Genomic DNA, 15,813 nt, shown 5'->3' on the forward strand with positions numbered 1-15,813 from the left:
TCAGTGGGTTAGTGCTGCTGCCTCACGGCGTCAGGGACCCGGGTTCAATTCCAGCTTTGGGTCACTGTCTGTGGGGGGGGAGGGTGGGGGGGAGGTCTGCACGTTCTCTCCACACCCCCTCCTGCCCCCAAATGTCTGCGTGGGTTTCCTCCGGGTGCTCTGGTTTCCTCCTACAGTCCAGAGATGTGTAGGTTAGGTGGATTGGCCATGCGAAATTGCCCCTTAGTGTCCAAAGATAGTGTGATAGAGACCTTTGGGTAAGCGTTCTCCAAGGCAGCCCTCACGACACACGACAGCGCAGAGTCGCTGAGCGGAAACTGATAGCCAAGTTCCGCACGCGTGATGACGGCCTCATCTGGGACCTTGGGTTCATGTCGCACTATCTTTAACCCCCCCCCCCCCAACGACTTGCCTGGGCTTGCAAAATCTCACTAACGGTTCTGTCTGGAGACCATACACATCTCTTTAATCTGTGCTTAACCCTCTCTCCACTTACATTGTGTGTACCTTTAAGACCTGGTTATCTGTAAAGACTTGCATTCCAACCATTACTTTGTAAATTGAGTTTGTGTCTTTATATGCCCTGTTTGTGAGCTGAAATCCCACTCACCTGATGAAGGGGCAGCGAGCACTCCGAAAGCTAGTGGCTTTTGCTACCAAGTAAACCTGTTGGACTTTAACCTGGTGTAGTGAGACTTCTTACTTTCCCTACACCCTAGCTATGACTGTAACACGACATCCTGACATTCTGCACTCTCTGCTTTTCTTTATGAATGGTATGCTTTGTCTCTACAGTGTGCAAGAGACAATACTCTTCACTGTGTCCCACTACATGTGACAATAATAAATCAAATCCTACTCCCCTATGTACTCTATGAATGGTATGCTTTGTCTGTATAGTGCGCAAGAAACAATACTTTTTACTGTATTCCAGTACGCATGACAATAATAAATCATATCGAATATATTAAGTTGACCTTTCTCTACACCCGAGCTCTGACTGGAACATTACATTCTGCATTCTCTCCTTTCCTTCTCCTCCACATATTCTATGAATGGTATGCTTTGTCTGCATAGTGCACAAGAAACTATACTTCTCACTGTATCCCAATACATGTGACAATAATAAATCAAATCCTTCTCTCCTATGTACTCTATGAACAGTATGCTTTGTCCATCTAGTGCGCAAGAAACAATACTTTTCACTGTATCCCAATACATGTGACAATAATAAATCAAATCCTTCTCTCCTATGTACTCTATGAACAGCATGCTTTGTCTGTATAGTGCGCAAGAAACTATACTTTCACTGTGAAAGGGTTAATCTCCACTGCTTCCTCACAGCTACCCACTTCCGCCTTGCGAAACAGAGCATAGTGCAGGTTACAGACTTCCCCTGTGTCTTAGTGTGTAAGGACAGTGAGTGGGTACACAGGGACAGCAGTGAGGCAGGGGGTGTAGGGGAAGCAGGACCAGAGGGACGTTCTCAGCCAGCACCTGCCAGAGGGGGAGGAAGGTGGGGGGCAGTTCGAGCCCTCACTGAGAATGTGCCCCATCTTATGACAGATCTCCTCCCTTGAGCCGTATCAGGCAAGTATGTACTTTTTGTTGATTTATTATTGCCACATGAATTAACATACAATGAAAAGTATTGTTTCTTGAGACAAAGCATACCGTTCATGGCGAAGGAAGGGAGAGGGTGCAGAATGTAGTGTTACAGTCACAGCTAGGGTGTAGAGAAAGATCAACTTAATGCGAGGTAGGTCCATTCAAAAGTCTGACGGCAGCAGGGAAGAAGCTGTTCTTGAGTCAGTCCGTACATGACCTCAGACTTTGGTATCTCTTTTTTTCTCAACGGAAGAGAGAATGTCCGGGGGTGCGTGGGGTCTTTGATTATGCCGGCTGCTTTTCCCTGAGGCAGCGGGAAGTCTAGGCGGAGTCAATGGATGGGAGTTTGGTTCTTCCTGATATGACGCAGCCATTTACCCAGAAACATTTGATCTGTTCCTCTCTCTCTCTCTCTCTTTGCCAATGACTTCCGACTGGCGTTTTCTGTTACTGAGCTGAAGCTTATTTATTAGCGTCACAAGTTGGCTTACATTAACACTGCAGTGAAATTACTGTGAAAATCTCCTAGCCGCCACACTCTCTGGCACCTGTCCTAACCATATTAGAGGTTGCGGGTTTTAACACTGAAAAATGATGTGGCGTGCATGTGTAGATTCAAGCCAACTACTGTGGTTTTATTCGGGACCTTTACGGAGTAAGTTTAGTTCTATTTATTGGTGTCACAAGTTGGCTTAGACTAACACTGCAATGAAGTTACTGTGGAAATTCTCTCGTCGCTGCATCCTGTTCGGGTAACGCTGAGGGAGAATTTAGCACGGCCAGTGCACCCGAGCCAGCACGTCTTTCGGACTGTGGGAGGAAACCCACACAGACATGGGGAGAACATGCAGAGGTTCCCAGATCGTTGACACGGATGATCTCACGTGAGAACACCATCCAGCAGGTACACGGTACATTGGCAGACTTGGCCATCGTGGTCTACCTGATACGCTGCAGGAAAGGATGTCCCCCTGAGGCATGGTACATTGGGGAGACCGTGCAGACGCTATGACAACAGATGAATGAACACCGCTCAACAATCACCAGGCAAGACTGTTCTCTTCCTGTTGGCAAACACTTCAGCAGTCACGGGCATTCGGCCTCTGATCTTCGGGTAAACGTTCTCCAAGGCGGCCTTCACAACAGCGCAGAGTCGCTGAGCAGAGACTGATAGCCAAGTTCTGCACACATGAGGACGGCCTCAGCCGAGACCTTGGGTTCATGTCGCACTATCTGTAACCCCCACGACTTGCCTGGGCTTGCAAAATCTCATTAACTATGCTGGCTGGAGACAACATGCCTCTCTTTTAACCTGTGATTTTCCCTCCCTCCGCTGTCATTGTCTGTACCTGTAAAAACTTGATTAAGTTTGTTTATTAGTCACAAGTAGGCTTATATTAACACCGCAAGGAAGCCACTGTGAAAATCATCTAGTTGCCACGCTCCGGCACCTGTTCGGGTAACACTGAGGGAGAATTTAGCAGGACCAACGCACCCTAACCAGCACGCCTTTGGACTGTGGGAGGAAACCGGAGCATCTAGAGGAAACCCATGCAGATACGGGGAGAATGTGCAGACTCCACACAGACAGTGACCCAAGCCAGGAATCCAATCCCGGTCGCTGGCGCTGTGAAGCAGCAGTGCTAATCACTGTGCCACCGTGTAAAGACTCGCATTCCAAAAATTATCTTCGAACCATGTCTTGGTCTATATATGCCCTGTTTGTGAACACAACTCTCCGCTCACCTGATGAAGGAGCAGCGCTCCGAAAGCTCATGATTCCAAATAAACCTGTTGGACTCTAACTTGGTTTTGTGAGACTTCTTACTGTGATTTTTGATTTGATTTATTATTGTCATGCGTACTGGGACACAGTGAAAAGTATTGCTTCTTGCACGCTATACAGACAAAGCATACTGTTCATAGAGTATATAGGGGAGAAGGATTTGATTTGATTTATTATTGTCACATGTATTGGGATACAGTGAAAAGCATTGTTTCTTGTGTGCTACACAGACAAAGCATACCATTCATAGAGTACATAGGGGAGAAGGATTTGATTTATTATTGTCACGTGTATTGGGATACAGTGAAAAGTATTGTTTCTTGCGCACTATACAGACAAAGCATACCATTCATAGAGTAAATAGGGGAGAAGGATTTTATTTATTATTGTCACATGTATTGGGGTAACTTGCACGTTATACAGACAAAGCATACCGTTCATAGAGTGCATAGGGGAAGAAGGATTTGATTTATTATTGTCACGTGTATTGGGATACAGTGAAAAATATGTCCTGCAGTATACAAAGCATACTGTTCATAGAGAGGGAAAGGAGAGGGTGCAGAATGAAATGTTACAGTCACAGCGAGGGTGTAGAGAAAGATCAACTTAATGCGAGGTAGGTCCATTCAAAAGTCTGACAGCAGCAGGGAAGAAGCTGTTCTTGAGTCAGTCGGTACGTGACCTCAGACTTTTGTATCTTTTTCCCGACGGAAGAAGGTGGAAGAGAGAATGTCCGGGGTGTGTGGGGTCCCTGATTATGCCGGCTGCTTTTCCCCGAGGCAGCGGGAAGTGTAGACAGAGTCAATGAGTGGGAGGCTGGTTTGAGCGATGGATTGGGCTACATTCACGATGTTTTGAGCTTCCTTGTGGTCTTGGGTGGAGCAGGAACCCACACCAAGCTGTTATACAACCAGAAAGAGTGCTTTCTGTGGTGCACCTATAAAAGATTATGAGCGATTGTTGACAAGGGTGTAGTTGACGTAATGGGGAGGTGCGTGAGTGTGCAGGCTGCGCCTTTGCGACGCCCTGCCTATCTGTCAACTTGCAGAGGGGAAACCTCACCGCAAAGAGAAGTAGGACAGGATATGAGGTTGCAGAAACTGCCTCAGGCAAGATTAGGCAAGATTATGTAATCTATTTTCATTTCCCTGTTCTCCTTCAAGGGCAGTGTCGGAAAGAAGTACCATTGCCTCTTCCGCGTTCAAAGTGTCAGCTTGCGATGCCTACTCCAGTGGAATAGCAACATTTCTGTGCCCAGAAGGGTGGGTTGTGAGTTTGAACGTTTCCTTCTCATCAAGGTAAGGCCATATTGAGACGGGAGGCTGGGTGGTGATTAATATCAACGCTGCGTGTCTTCCCACGTTGAATTTTGTTGCTGTTCTCCAGAGTGGGGTAGTAAGGAAAGGCTTTCAGATCAACCATGCCAGTCCTGGCCCTTTGGAATGGCAATCGTATTAGTTCCACTCCCTCCCAGCTCTCCCTCGCGTAGCCACAACACTTTTACTGGCATAATGGGTAGCACCGCTGTCTCACAGCACCGGGGACCCGGGTTCGATTCTCACCTCGGGTGACTGTCCGTGCAGAGTCTGCACATTCTCCCACCCCACCCCACCATGTCTGCATGGGTTTCCTCCCACAGTCTGAAAGAGTGTGCAGCTTAGATGGCTTGGCCGTGTTAAATTGCCCCTTAGTGTCCAAAGATGTGCAGGTTAGGTGGATTGGCCATGCTAAATTGCCCCTTAGTGTCCAAAGGTGTGCAGGTTAGGTGGATTGGCCATGCTAAATTGTCCCTTAGTGTCCAAAGGTGTGCAGGTTAGGTGGATTGGCCATGCTAAATTGCCCCTTAGTGTCCAAAGGTGTGCAGGTTAGGTGGATTGGCCATGCTAAATTGCCCCTTAGTGTCCAAAGGTGTGCAGGTTAGGTGGATTGCCCATGCTAAATTGCCCCTTAGTGCCCAAAGGTGTGCAGGTTAGGTGGATTGGCCATGCTAAATTGTCCCTTAGTGTCCAAAGGTGTGCAGGTTAGGTGGATTGCCCATGCTAAATTGCCCCTTAGTGCCCAAAGGTGTGCAGGTTAGGTGGATTGGCCATGCTAAATTGTCCCTTAGTGTCCAAAGGTGTGCAGGTTAGGTGGATTGGCCATGCTAAATTGCCTCAAATATGTCCATTCTAAATTACTGTCAGGGGGATTCGGACTGTAAATATATCTAATGACTTTAATTGGGCAATCAAGGTGGGCCTGTTTGAATATGAGCTCCCTGATTAAGGACCCGGATGATCGGCCAATCAGGGATCCTCTTGTACTTAGCCAGGCGTGTCAGTTCCTCTGGGACTCCGAGTGTAGACTGCAAACCAAGAGCTGTCTGTACGCTGTTGTCAGACTTGTGATTGCGATGAAGGGACTTGGAAGGCTCTTTACAATAGTGGGGGAGAGGGCCTGTGGTCAGTGCAGACATCGAGGGGCCGAATGGCTTCCTCCGGCACTGTCGGATTCGATATGGAGTGGCCTCCTTCTTCACCATTCTGTGATTCTATAATGACACGCGTCTCTCCACGTAACCGAACTCCCTCAATGCCCGATACCGTTCCGCTAACTCTTCCCGTGTTTGACCTTCCCGCAGGTTGCTGGGACGATCCACTGAGTCCAACTCTTCGGAATGTCTGCCCCTGCGCCAACGCCCAGGGCAGAGGAGGAGGGCGACGCCGGGACCGTCACTCACCACCGGCAGCTGGACGTCTCCCTCCTGCAAGGCATCATGTCCTCCCTCAACCTGGACATCGGCAAGTTTGTGGCGGAGATGGACCGGGAGGACGAGGCGCTGTGCCGCCAGCGGAAGCGGGCCTTCGAGCACCGCATGCGGAGCGAGCTGAACCGGCTGAAGACCTTCGAGAGCTACAAACCGTTCGCCAGCTGGAGCCCCGAGGAGCTGGCGGAGGCGGGGTTCTACTTCACCGGCGTCAAGGCGAGCGTGCAGTGCTTCTGCTGCGGGGGGGTCTTCTGCAGCGCCAGCATCACCAAGACCCCCCGCTCCGAGCACCAGCGCTTCGAGCCTGACTGCGGGTATGTCAAGGGCTTGGACGTCGGGAACATCCCCAAGTACGCCGTGCGCGTCCAGCCCCCCCAGGACCTTCCTCCCGGCCGCCGGGAGCAGCTGGGAGACACGGCGTCCAGGCTGGAGACTTTCACCGATTGGCCTTTCTATGCCAAAGTGGAGCCCGGACAATTGGCGGAGGCCGGATTCTTCCACACAGGTAACCATCAGGACATGTTTGGCGGTGGGATAAGAACCGGGAGCAGGAGTCGGCCATCTGGCCCCTCAAACCTGCTCCCCCCATTCAATAAAATCATGGCTGATCTTTTCATGGACTCAGCTCCACTTACCACCACCACCACCCCCCCCGCTCATCATAACCCTTAATTCCTTTACTGTCCAAAAATCAATCTATCCTTGCCTTAAAAACATTCCGTGAGGTAGCCTCACTGGGCAGGGCAGATTCTCAACCCTTTGGGTGAAGAAGTTCCTCCTCAACGGGAGGACTTTGAATAGAGTGGAGGAGCAGAGGGATCTAGGTGTATGTGTATGTGTACATAGATCCCTGAAAGTTGGGAATCAAGTAGATAAGGTTGTTAAGAAGGCGTACGGTGTCTTGGCGTTTATTGGTAGGGGGATTGAACTTAGGAGCCGCAGCGTCATGTTGCAACTGTACACAACTCTGGTGCGGCCGCACTTGGAGTATTGTGTGCAGTTCTGGTCCCCACATTACAGGAAGGATGTGGAGGCTTTGGAGAGGGTGCAGAGGAGGTTTACCAGGATGTTGCCTGGTATGCAGGGGAGGTCCTATGAGGAGAGACTGAGGGATTTGGGGTTGTTTTCACTGGAAAGAAGGCGGCTAAGAGGGGATCTTATAGAAACATATAAGATGATTAGAGGTTTAGATAGGGTGGATGGTGATAGCCTGTTTCCTCGGATGGAGAAAGCTAGCACGAGGGGGCATGGCTTTAAATTAAGGGGGGGTAGTTATAGGACGGATGTCAGGGGCAGGTTCTTTACCCAGAGGGTGGTGAGGGACTGGAATGCCCTGCCTGCTGCAGTTGTAAATGCGCCTAGTTTGGGGGCGTTTAAGAGATTGGTGGATAGGTTTATGGACGAAAAGGGATTGGTTTAGATTAGTGGGTCAATGTTTTTTTTAAAAAATAAGACTGGTCAGCGCAACATTGTGGGCCGAAGGGCCTGTTCCGCGCTGTAATGTTCTATGTTCTATGTTCTATGTTCAACTCAGACCTAAATCTGCTCCCCATTATTTTGAGGCTGTGCCCCCTAGTTCTAGTTTCACCCGCCAGTGGAAACAACCTCCCTGCTTCTATGTTATCTGTTCCCTTCATAACCTTATATGTTTCTGTAAGATCACCCCTCATTCTTCTGAATTCCAATGAGTATAGCCCCAGCCGACTCAGTCTCTCCTCATAAGCCAACCCTCTCCACTCCCGAATCAACCTAGTCAATCTCCTCTGCACCCCCTCCAGTGCCAGTATATCCTTTCTCAAGTCAGGAGACCAAAACTGTACACAGTTCTCCAGGTGTGGCCTCACCAGCACCTTATACAGCTGCAACATAACCTCGCTGTGTTTAAACTCCATCCCTCTAGCAATGAAGGACAAAATTCCATTTGTCTTCTTAATTACCTGCTGCAAACCAACTCCTTGAGATTCCTGCACAAGGACACCCAGGACCCTATGCACAGCAGCCTGCTGCAATTTTTTACATTTAATATCTCAGCGTATGATCTGTTAAGATTTATTATTGTCACAGTATACAGACAAAGCACACTGTTCATAGAGTACATAAGGGAGAAGGATTTGATTTGATTTACTATTATCACATGTATTGGGATACAGTGAAAAGTATTGTTTCTTGCGCACTATATAGACAAAGCATACCATTCATAGAGTACATAGGGGAGAAGAATTTGATTTATTATTGTCACATGTATTGGGATACAGTGAAAAATATTGTATCTTGTGCACTGTACGGGTAAAGCATACCGTTCATAGAGAAGGAAAGAGAGTGCAGAATGTAGTCTTACTGTCATAGCTAGGGTGCAGAGAAAAATCAAGTTAATATATTGAAAATTATTGTCTTTTGCGCGCTACACTGACAAGCACACCGTTCATAGAGTACATAGGGGATACAGAAAGGAGAGGGTGCAGAATCCAGTGTTAAGGCCATAGCTAGGATGTAGAGAAAGATCAACTTAATATATTTGATTTGATTTATTATTGTCACGTGTATTGGGATACAGTGAAAAGTATTGTTTCTTGCGCGCTATACAGACAAAGCATACAGTTCATAGAGAAGGAAAGGAGAGGGTGCAGAATGTAGTGTTATAGTCACGGCGAGGGCGTAGAGAAAGATCAACTTAATGTGAGGTAGGTCCATTCAAAAGTCTGACAGCAGCAGGGAAGAAGCTGTTCTTGAGTCGGTCGGTACGTGACCTCAGACTTTTGTATCTTTTTCCCGACGGAAGAAGGTGGAAGAGAGAATGTCCGGGGTGTGTGTGGGGTCCTTGATTATGCCGGCTGCTTTTCCCCGAGGCAGCGGGAAGTGTAGACAGAGTCAATGGATGGGAGGCTGGTTTGTGTGATGATTTGGGCTACATTCACGACACTTTGTAGTTCCTTGCAGTCTTGGGCAGAGCAGGAGCCCATACCAAGCTGTGATACAACCAGAAAGAATGCTTTCTATGGGGCATCTGTAAAAGGTGGTGAGAGTCGTAGCGGAGGTGCTGACTTTCTTGGAGTCATTGAGTTTGGGACTGAACGGACAACCCCTACCTTGTTCCCCTGGATCATTGTACAATATCGCTGCCAGCATAGTGTGAACGTGATCGAAGTGAAAAAGGAGTTCTTCCCTTACTCGGTACATATCCCTCTATTCCCTCCCTACTCATGTCTCTTAAGCTCGTGTCTACTTCCGCCACCTCCACTGGCAGCACGTTCCAGGCACCCACCACTCTCTGAGTGAGTAACGTCCGCCCCGTACATCTCCCTTAAACTTTCTCCCTCTCACCCAGAACCTGGGCGCCCCCACCCTGGGGAAAACAGCCTCTGGCTATCCACCCTGGCTACGCCTCTGATCATTTTGTAGACCTCTATCAGGTCCCTCCTCAGTCCCCGTCTTTCCGGCAAAAACGATCCCAGTTTATCCAACCACTCCTCATAAGCCAACGCCCTCGAGACCAGGCGAACCTCCGTTGCTCTCTCTCTCCAAAGCTACAGAACAGGTAGCGTGTTGGCTGAGTGACGTGACGATGATTTTGCTCCCAACTGTGACGCTTCCTCCGTATTTCCATCCCACAGGTCTCCGTGATAAAGTCCAGTGCTTTTCCTGTGATGGCAGCCTCGCGGACTGGCAAGAAGGGGATGATCCCTGGATGGAACATTCCAAATGGTTCCCAGAGTACGTAGACTTGATCTCTCTGGGAGTCTCTACATTGTCCAAAGTGATGGCTAATCCACCTAACCTGCACATCTTTGGACTCTAAGGGGCAATTTAGCATGGCCAATCCACCTCACCTGCACATCTTTGGACACTAAGGGGCAATTTAGCATGGCCAATCCACCTAACCTGCACATCTTTGCACACTAAGGGACAATTTAGCATGGCCAATCCACCTAACCTGCACATCTTTGCACACTAAGGGACAATTTAGCATGGTCAGTCACTCTAACCTGCACATTTTTGGACACTAAGGGGCAATTTAGCATGGCCAGTCCACCTAGCCTACACATCTTTGGACACTAAGGGACAATTTAGCATGGCCAATCCACCTAGCCTACACATCTTTGGGCACTAAGGGACAATTTAGCATGGCCAGTCACCCTAACCTGCACATTGTTGGACACTAAGGGGCGTGGACAAGTAAACTTAGCATTGTTCAAGGGTTTGCTTCAGTGGGACAAGGCATTATCGTGAGGGACAGCGCAAGATCTGTGGCTGGTCTTCAGGGAGACGATGATACTTGCTGCTTGGACCAGCTGTCCAAACCTCACATCGAAACAGAAAGAGGGAGGGAGTCCGATACATGAAACGTGTGTGTTCCTCAATCCATCAGTGTGAGTTCCCTGGCTCAATGTGCTGTTTTTCTCAGTGTAACGTTGTTTGCTGCTCAGTGTTGGAGATGATGAGTTGGTTTTTGATTTCCATGTTGAGTTTTACCATCTGGTCCGATGACAATGTTCTGTTCCGCTATCCAGGTGCGCGTATGTTCGGAGTATGAAATCAGCGTCGGAAATTGACCACTATATCCGGAGCTACGATGGATTTCCTGGCGTTACGGTGAGCATTTGGTGTAGATCGCTTTCTGTCCATTCAGCCCATTGTCTGCCCATGCTAGCCCGTTTGGGAAAACAAAGAACAAATGGAATTACGGCACAGGAACAGGCCCTTCGGCCACTCCAAGCCAGCACCGGCCATGCTGCCCCAACTGAACTAAAACCCCCTACCCTTCCGGGGACCATATCCCTCTATTCCCATCTTATTCATATATTTGTCAAGACGTCACTTAAAACACACTATCGTATCCGCTTCCACTACCTGCCCCGGCAGCGAGTTCCAGGCACCCACATCATTAGCGCTCTGATAAAACACCCCAGAATCTGTGCGTCGGGTCCAATGAGGATTAAACAGAAGAATTTTTACCAAGGAAGCGGTGTTTTTTATGAGTTGAGAAAGATCTGAGATGATTCCTTTTTGGGAAAATATTCACGTTAATCCTTTCCATTTCCACAGGGCGTCCATTTTCTCAACTCTTCTGATGGAGATACTTGCACCGAGGGATCTGATTCCTGTAGGTCTATTACTTTTCCTTAGACCCTTTGTGGGGGGGGATGGGGTGGTTGTTAGTTGCCCTGGGTGTCCGCGTGCCATTTGGCAAGATGTGGAGCGTGACAGTTGTGCTGTGACGGAGACACTTGTGGGCATCCTGTCTATCGTGTTGCGGGATCTGTGCATAAGGCCCCTGTCCTGGCCAACTCTCACCTCAATTTGAACCCCGCCTTTACTTGAACATCTTACCGTTTTCTGTGAATTCTTTGGTAATTTAGGACACGCAAAAGGGAACCACTTACATATATAACAGGATCCTCACCGTACTGGACCCGGGTTCAGTTCCTGGCTTGGGTCACCATCTGTGCGGAGTCTGCACATTCTGCATGGGTTTCCTTCTGGTGCTCCAATTTCCTCCTACACTCCAAAGTCTGCGGGTTAGGTGGATTGGCTGTGCCAAATTGTCCCTTAGTGTTTGAAGATGTGCAGGTTAGGTGGATTGGCTGTGCCAAATTGTCCCTTAGTGTCCAAAGATGTGCAGGTTAGGTGGATTGGCCATGCTAAATTGTCCCTTAGTGTCCAAAGATGTGTAGGTTAGGTGGATTGGCCATGCTAAATTGCCCCTTAGTGCCCAAAGATGTGTAGGTTAGGTGGATTGGCCATGCTAAATTGCCCCTTAGTGTCCAAAGATGTGCAGGTTAGGTGGATTGGCCATGCTAAATTGTCCCTTAGTGTCCAAAGATGTGCAGGTTAGGTGGATTGGCCATGCTAAATTGTCCCTTAGTGTCCAAAGATGTGCAGGTTAGGTGGATTGGCCATGCTAAATTGTCCCTTAGTGTCCAAAGATGTGCAGGTTAGGTGGATTGGCCGTGCTAAATTGTCCCGTAGTGTCCAAAGATGTGCAGGTTAGGTGAATAAGTAAATGTGTGGGCTTAACATGGAGGTGAAGGCCTGGATAAGATGCTCTTTCAGAGTTGGGGCAGAGTTGATGGGCTGAATGGCCTCTTTCTGCACGGTAAGGATTCTGTGTTCCTGTGGAGTTATTTGCTGCAATCCTACTGCCCCGCACAACGTGGGAATCGGAGTGGATGAGGGGCGGACAACGGGAAGGCCTCTTGACCACAAGCGGAGGTTTCTGGTGTTGGGTTGAGTGAGGTTGTAAAATCCCGCCCACTGTGTCCACACTGCACTTTTGGAAGGTTGTGAGGGCTTTAAAGAGAGAAGATGCAGGAAAGATTAACAAGAATGGTTCTGGGGATGCAGACACCTGGATAGATCGGAGAAGTTGGGAATGTTCTCCTTGGAGAAGGTAAGCTTTGAGAGGGAGATTCGATCGAGGTGTTCAAACTCACGAGATGGGGTCTGGGACAGATGAGGTAGGGGAGAAACCGTTCCCATTGGTGGAAGGATGGAGAAGGAGAGGGGCAAGACATTGAAGGAGACTGGCTAAAAGAAGCAATGGGAGACACGAGGAGAAATGATCTCGCCCAGTGGGGGGGCTAGGGTGTGGAAAGTGCTGCCTGAGAGCGTGGGGGAGGCAGATTCCATCGAGGTGTTCAAACCGGCTAAGTGATTGGCGAGAAAACAAATGTGTGTTGGGGGGGGGTGGGGGGCGGGGTGCGTGTTGCTGGTGCAGAGGGCCGGTACGGGCACAGTGGGCCGAAGGGCCGCCTTCTCTGCTGGAACCATTCCAATATATGATGGACATGATTGTGACCCTGACCTAACCTGAACACACAACCTTGCAATCTGATTTGATTTGATTTAAATTGATTTGATTTAAATTGATTTGATTTGATCTGATCTGGTTTAATTTGATATTTTTAAATTTGATTTTGTTTGATTTCATTTGATTTAATTCAATTTGATCTAATCTGGTTTGATGTGATTTGATTTGATCTGACTTGATCTGATTTGGTTTTGTTTGATATGATTTGGTCTTGTTTGATTTGATTTATTATTGTCACATGTATTGGGATACAGTGAAAAGTATTGTTTCTTGCACGCTATACAGACAAAGCATGCCATTCATAGAGTACACAGGGGAGAAGGAGAGGGTGCAGAATGTAGTGTTACAGTCATAGCGAGGGTGTAGAGAAAGATCAACTTAATGTGAGGTAGGTCCATTCAAAAGTCTGACAGCAGCAGGGAAGAAGCTGTTCTTGAGTCGGTCGGTACGGGACCTCAGACTTTTGTATCTTTTTCCTGACGGAAGAAGGTGGTGGAAGAGAGAATGTCCGGGGTGTGTGGGGGGGTCCTTGATTATGCTGGCTGCTTTTCCCGAGGCAGTGGGAAGTGTAGACAGAGTCAGTGGATGGGAGGCTGGTTTGTGTGATGGACTGGGCTTCGTTCATGACCCTTTGTAGTTCCTTGCGGTCTTGGGCAGAGCAGGAGCCGCACCCAGAAAGGATGCTCTCTATCCGGAACTTTCCCCACGCTCACCACCTGCCTCTCTCTTGGCCCCTTCCCTAGGGTCGGACCAGCAAGGGAGCGTGAACGTCTTCGCAGAGGAGAGGAGCCGTTTGGAGTCATTCCACACGTGGCCACCAGATGTCAACGCAAGCCCGGCTGAACTGGCCAAAGCTGGATTCTTCTACAGAGGTGAGTCCACTGGCCTTGTCTGCGGAGGGGGGGGGCGTCTAGGACAACGGGGTCGGGCCTGAGACAGAGGGGAATTGTGAGGGGGGGGTGGTGGGGAATGGGGGAATTCAGATTTGTATTCCTCTAGCGCCCTTTGGGGTGTCCCTAAACGCCTCACGTCTACTGAGGCGCTTTTGGTGGGCTGTTCCTGTCACGCGTGGGAAACCAAAGTGCGCACAGCAAGATCCCACGAGCAGCCTGGTGTTGGTGAGCCGCATCATACCATTTTATTGACGGCCATTGAGGGGGAAAAGATCTCTCACCACCCCCTCACCAAAACACCGCCCCCCGCCCCCCCCACTCTTCAAAAAGATTGGTCTTGGGGTCTTTGATATTCTTCTGTGGAGAACGGCCAGCTAGCGTGAAGAGTCACCACCTCAGGCAGTGCGGCTCTCCCTCGGTACCGCACAATGGGTGGATGTTGACAAATTGTTTCCAGCTGGTGGGGGGGGGGGGGAGAGAGAGACTCTAAAACCCAGGGGTGGGGCAGAGATGGCAGGGGGGTACAGTCTTAGGGTAAGGGATCCGCCATTTTGGATTGGGATGAGGAGTAATTTCTTCACGCAGAAGGTACTTTCCATGCTAATCCCCCTTACACTAAGGGGCAATTTAGCATAATCCATCTAACCCACATATCTTTGGACACTAAGGGACAATTTAGCATGGCCAATCCACCTAACCTACACATCTTTGGACACTAAGGGACAATTTAGCATGGCCAATCCACCTAACCTACACATCTTTGGACACTAAGGGACAATTTAGCATGGCCAATCCACCTAACCTGCACATCTTTGGACACTAAGGGGCAATTTAGCATGGCCAATCCACCTAACCTGCACATCTTTGGACACTAAGGGGCAATTTAGCATGGCCAATCCACCTAACCTGCACATCTTTGGATACGAAGGGGCAATTTAGCATGGCCAATCCCCCTAACCTGCGCATCTTTGGATACGAAGGGGCAATTTAGCATGGCCAATCCCCCTAACCTGCACATCTTTGGATACGAAGGGGCAATTTAGCATGGCCAATCCCCCGAACCTGCACATCTTTGGATACGAAGGGGCAATTTAGCATGGCCAATCCACCTAACCTGCACATCTTTGGATATTAAGGGACAATTTAGCATGGCCAATCCCCCTAACCTGCACATCTTGGGACACTGAGGGGCAATTTAGCATGGCCAATCCCCCTAACCTGCACATCTTTGGACACTAAGGGACAATTTAGCATGGCCAATCCCCTAACCTGCACATCTTTGGATATTAAGGGACAATTTAGCATGGCCAATCCCCCTAACCTGCACATCTTGGGACACTGAGGGGCAATTTAGCATGGCCAATCCCCCTAACCTGCACATCTTGGGACACTGAGGGGCAATTTAGCATGGCCAATCCACCTATCTCGGACTGTGGGAGGAAACCGGAGCCCCCGGGGGAAGCCCACGCAGACGAGAATGTGCCATCTCCACGCAGGCACTGACCCCAGCCGGGTATCGAGTCTGGGTTCCTGGCACTGTGAGGCATCAGTGCCATCCTGCTGCCCATTGGGGGTGAGGGGGGAAGGTGGGTGGGAAGGGGAGCAGGCGGTTGTTTGAGATCGGGCCGGGTGCAGTGGGAATCTCGAGGCTTGATCGCGGGACACACTCTGATCTGCTTCCTTTGCCTTTCCAGGCATGGGCGATCACATCCAGTGTTTCTGCTGTGGCGTTCAGCTCAGCAACTGGGAAGAAGGAGACGATGCGTGGAGGGAGCACGAGAGACATTCCCCAGAGTAAGGATCATATCTAACGCTGCTTTGATTAGAGTGGCCCGGTGGCACAGTGGGTTAGCACTGCTGCCTCACAGCGTAAGGGACCCGGGTTCGATTCCCGGCTCGGGTCGCCGTCTGTGCGGAGTCTGCACATTCTCCTCGTGTCTGCGTGGGTTTCCTCCGGGTGCTCCGGTTTCCT

General features: G+C 49.4%; 1 protein-coding gene across 1 annotated transcript in view; it reads left to right on the plus strand.

The window, feature by feature from the left end:
- Window positions 1-6,086: 6,086 nt before the first annotated feature.
- LOC145339567 (baculoviral IAP repeat-containing protein 1-like) overlaps window positions 6,087-15,813 on the plus strand; it is a 35,034-nt gene continuing 25,307 nt past the window's right edge. The window contains 6 exon segments of the mRNA XM_080184060.1: window positions 6,087-6,645; window positions 9,752-9,851; window positions 10,649-10,730; window positions 11,184-11,241; window positions 13,692-13,820; window positions 15,536-15,635. Coding sequence (XP_080040186.1) covers window positions 6,150-6,645; window positions 9,752-9,851; window positions 10,649-10,730; window positions 11,184-11,241; window positions 13,692-13,820; window positions 15,536-15,635 — 965 coding nt within the window. The 5' untranslated portion in view covers window positions 6,087-6,149.

The sequence above is a fragment of the Carcharhinus amblyrhynchos genome, unplaced genomic scaffold, assembly GCF_965287045.1.
Source record: "Carcharhinus amblyrhynchos unplaced genomic scaffold, sCarAmb.v2.hapA scaffold_539, whole genome shotgun sequence".
Taxonomy (NCBI): domain Eukaryota; kingdom Metazoa; phylum Chordata; class Chondrichthyes; order Carcharhiniformes; family Carcharhinidae; genus Carcharhinus; species Carcharhinus amblyrhynchos.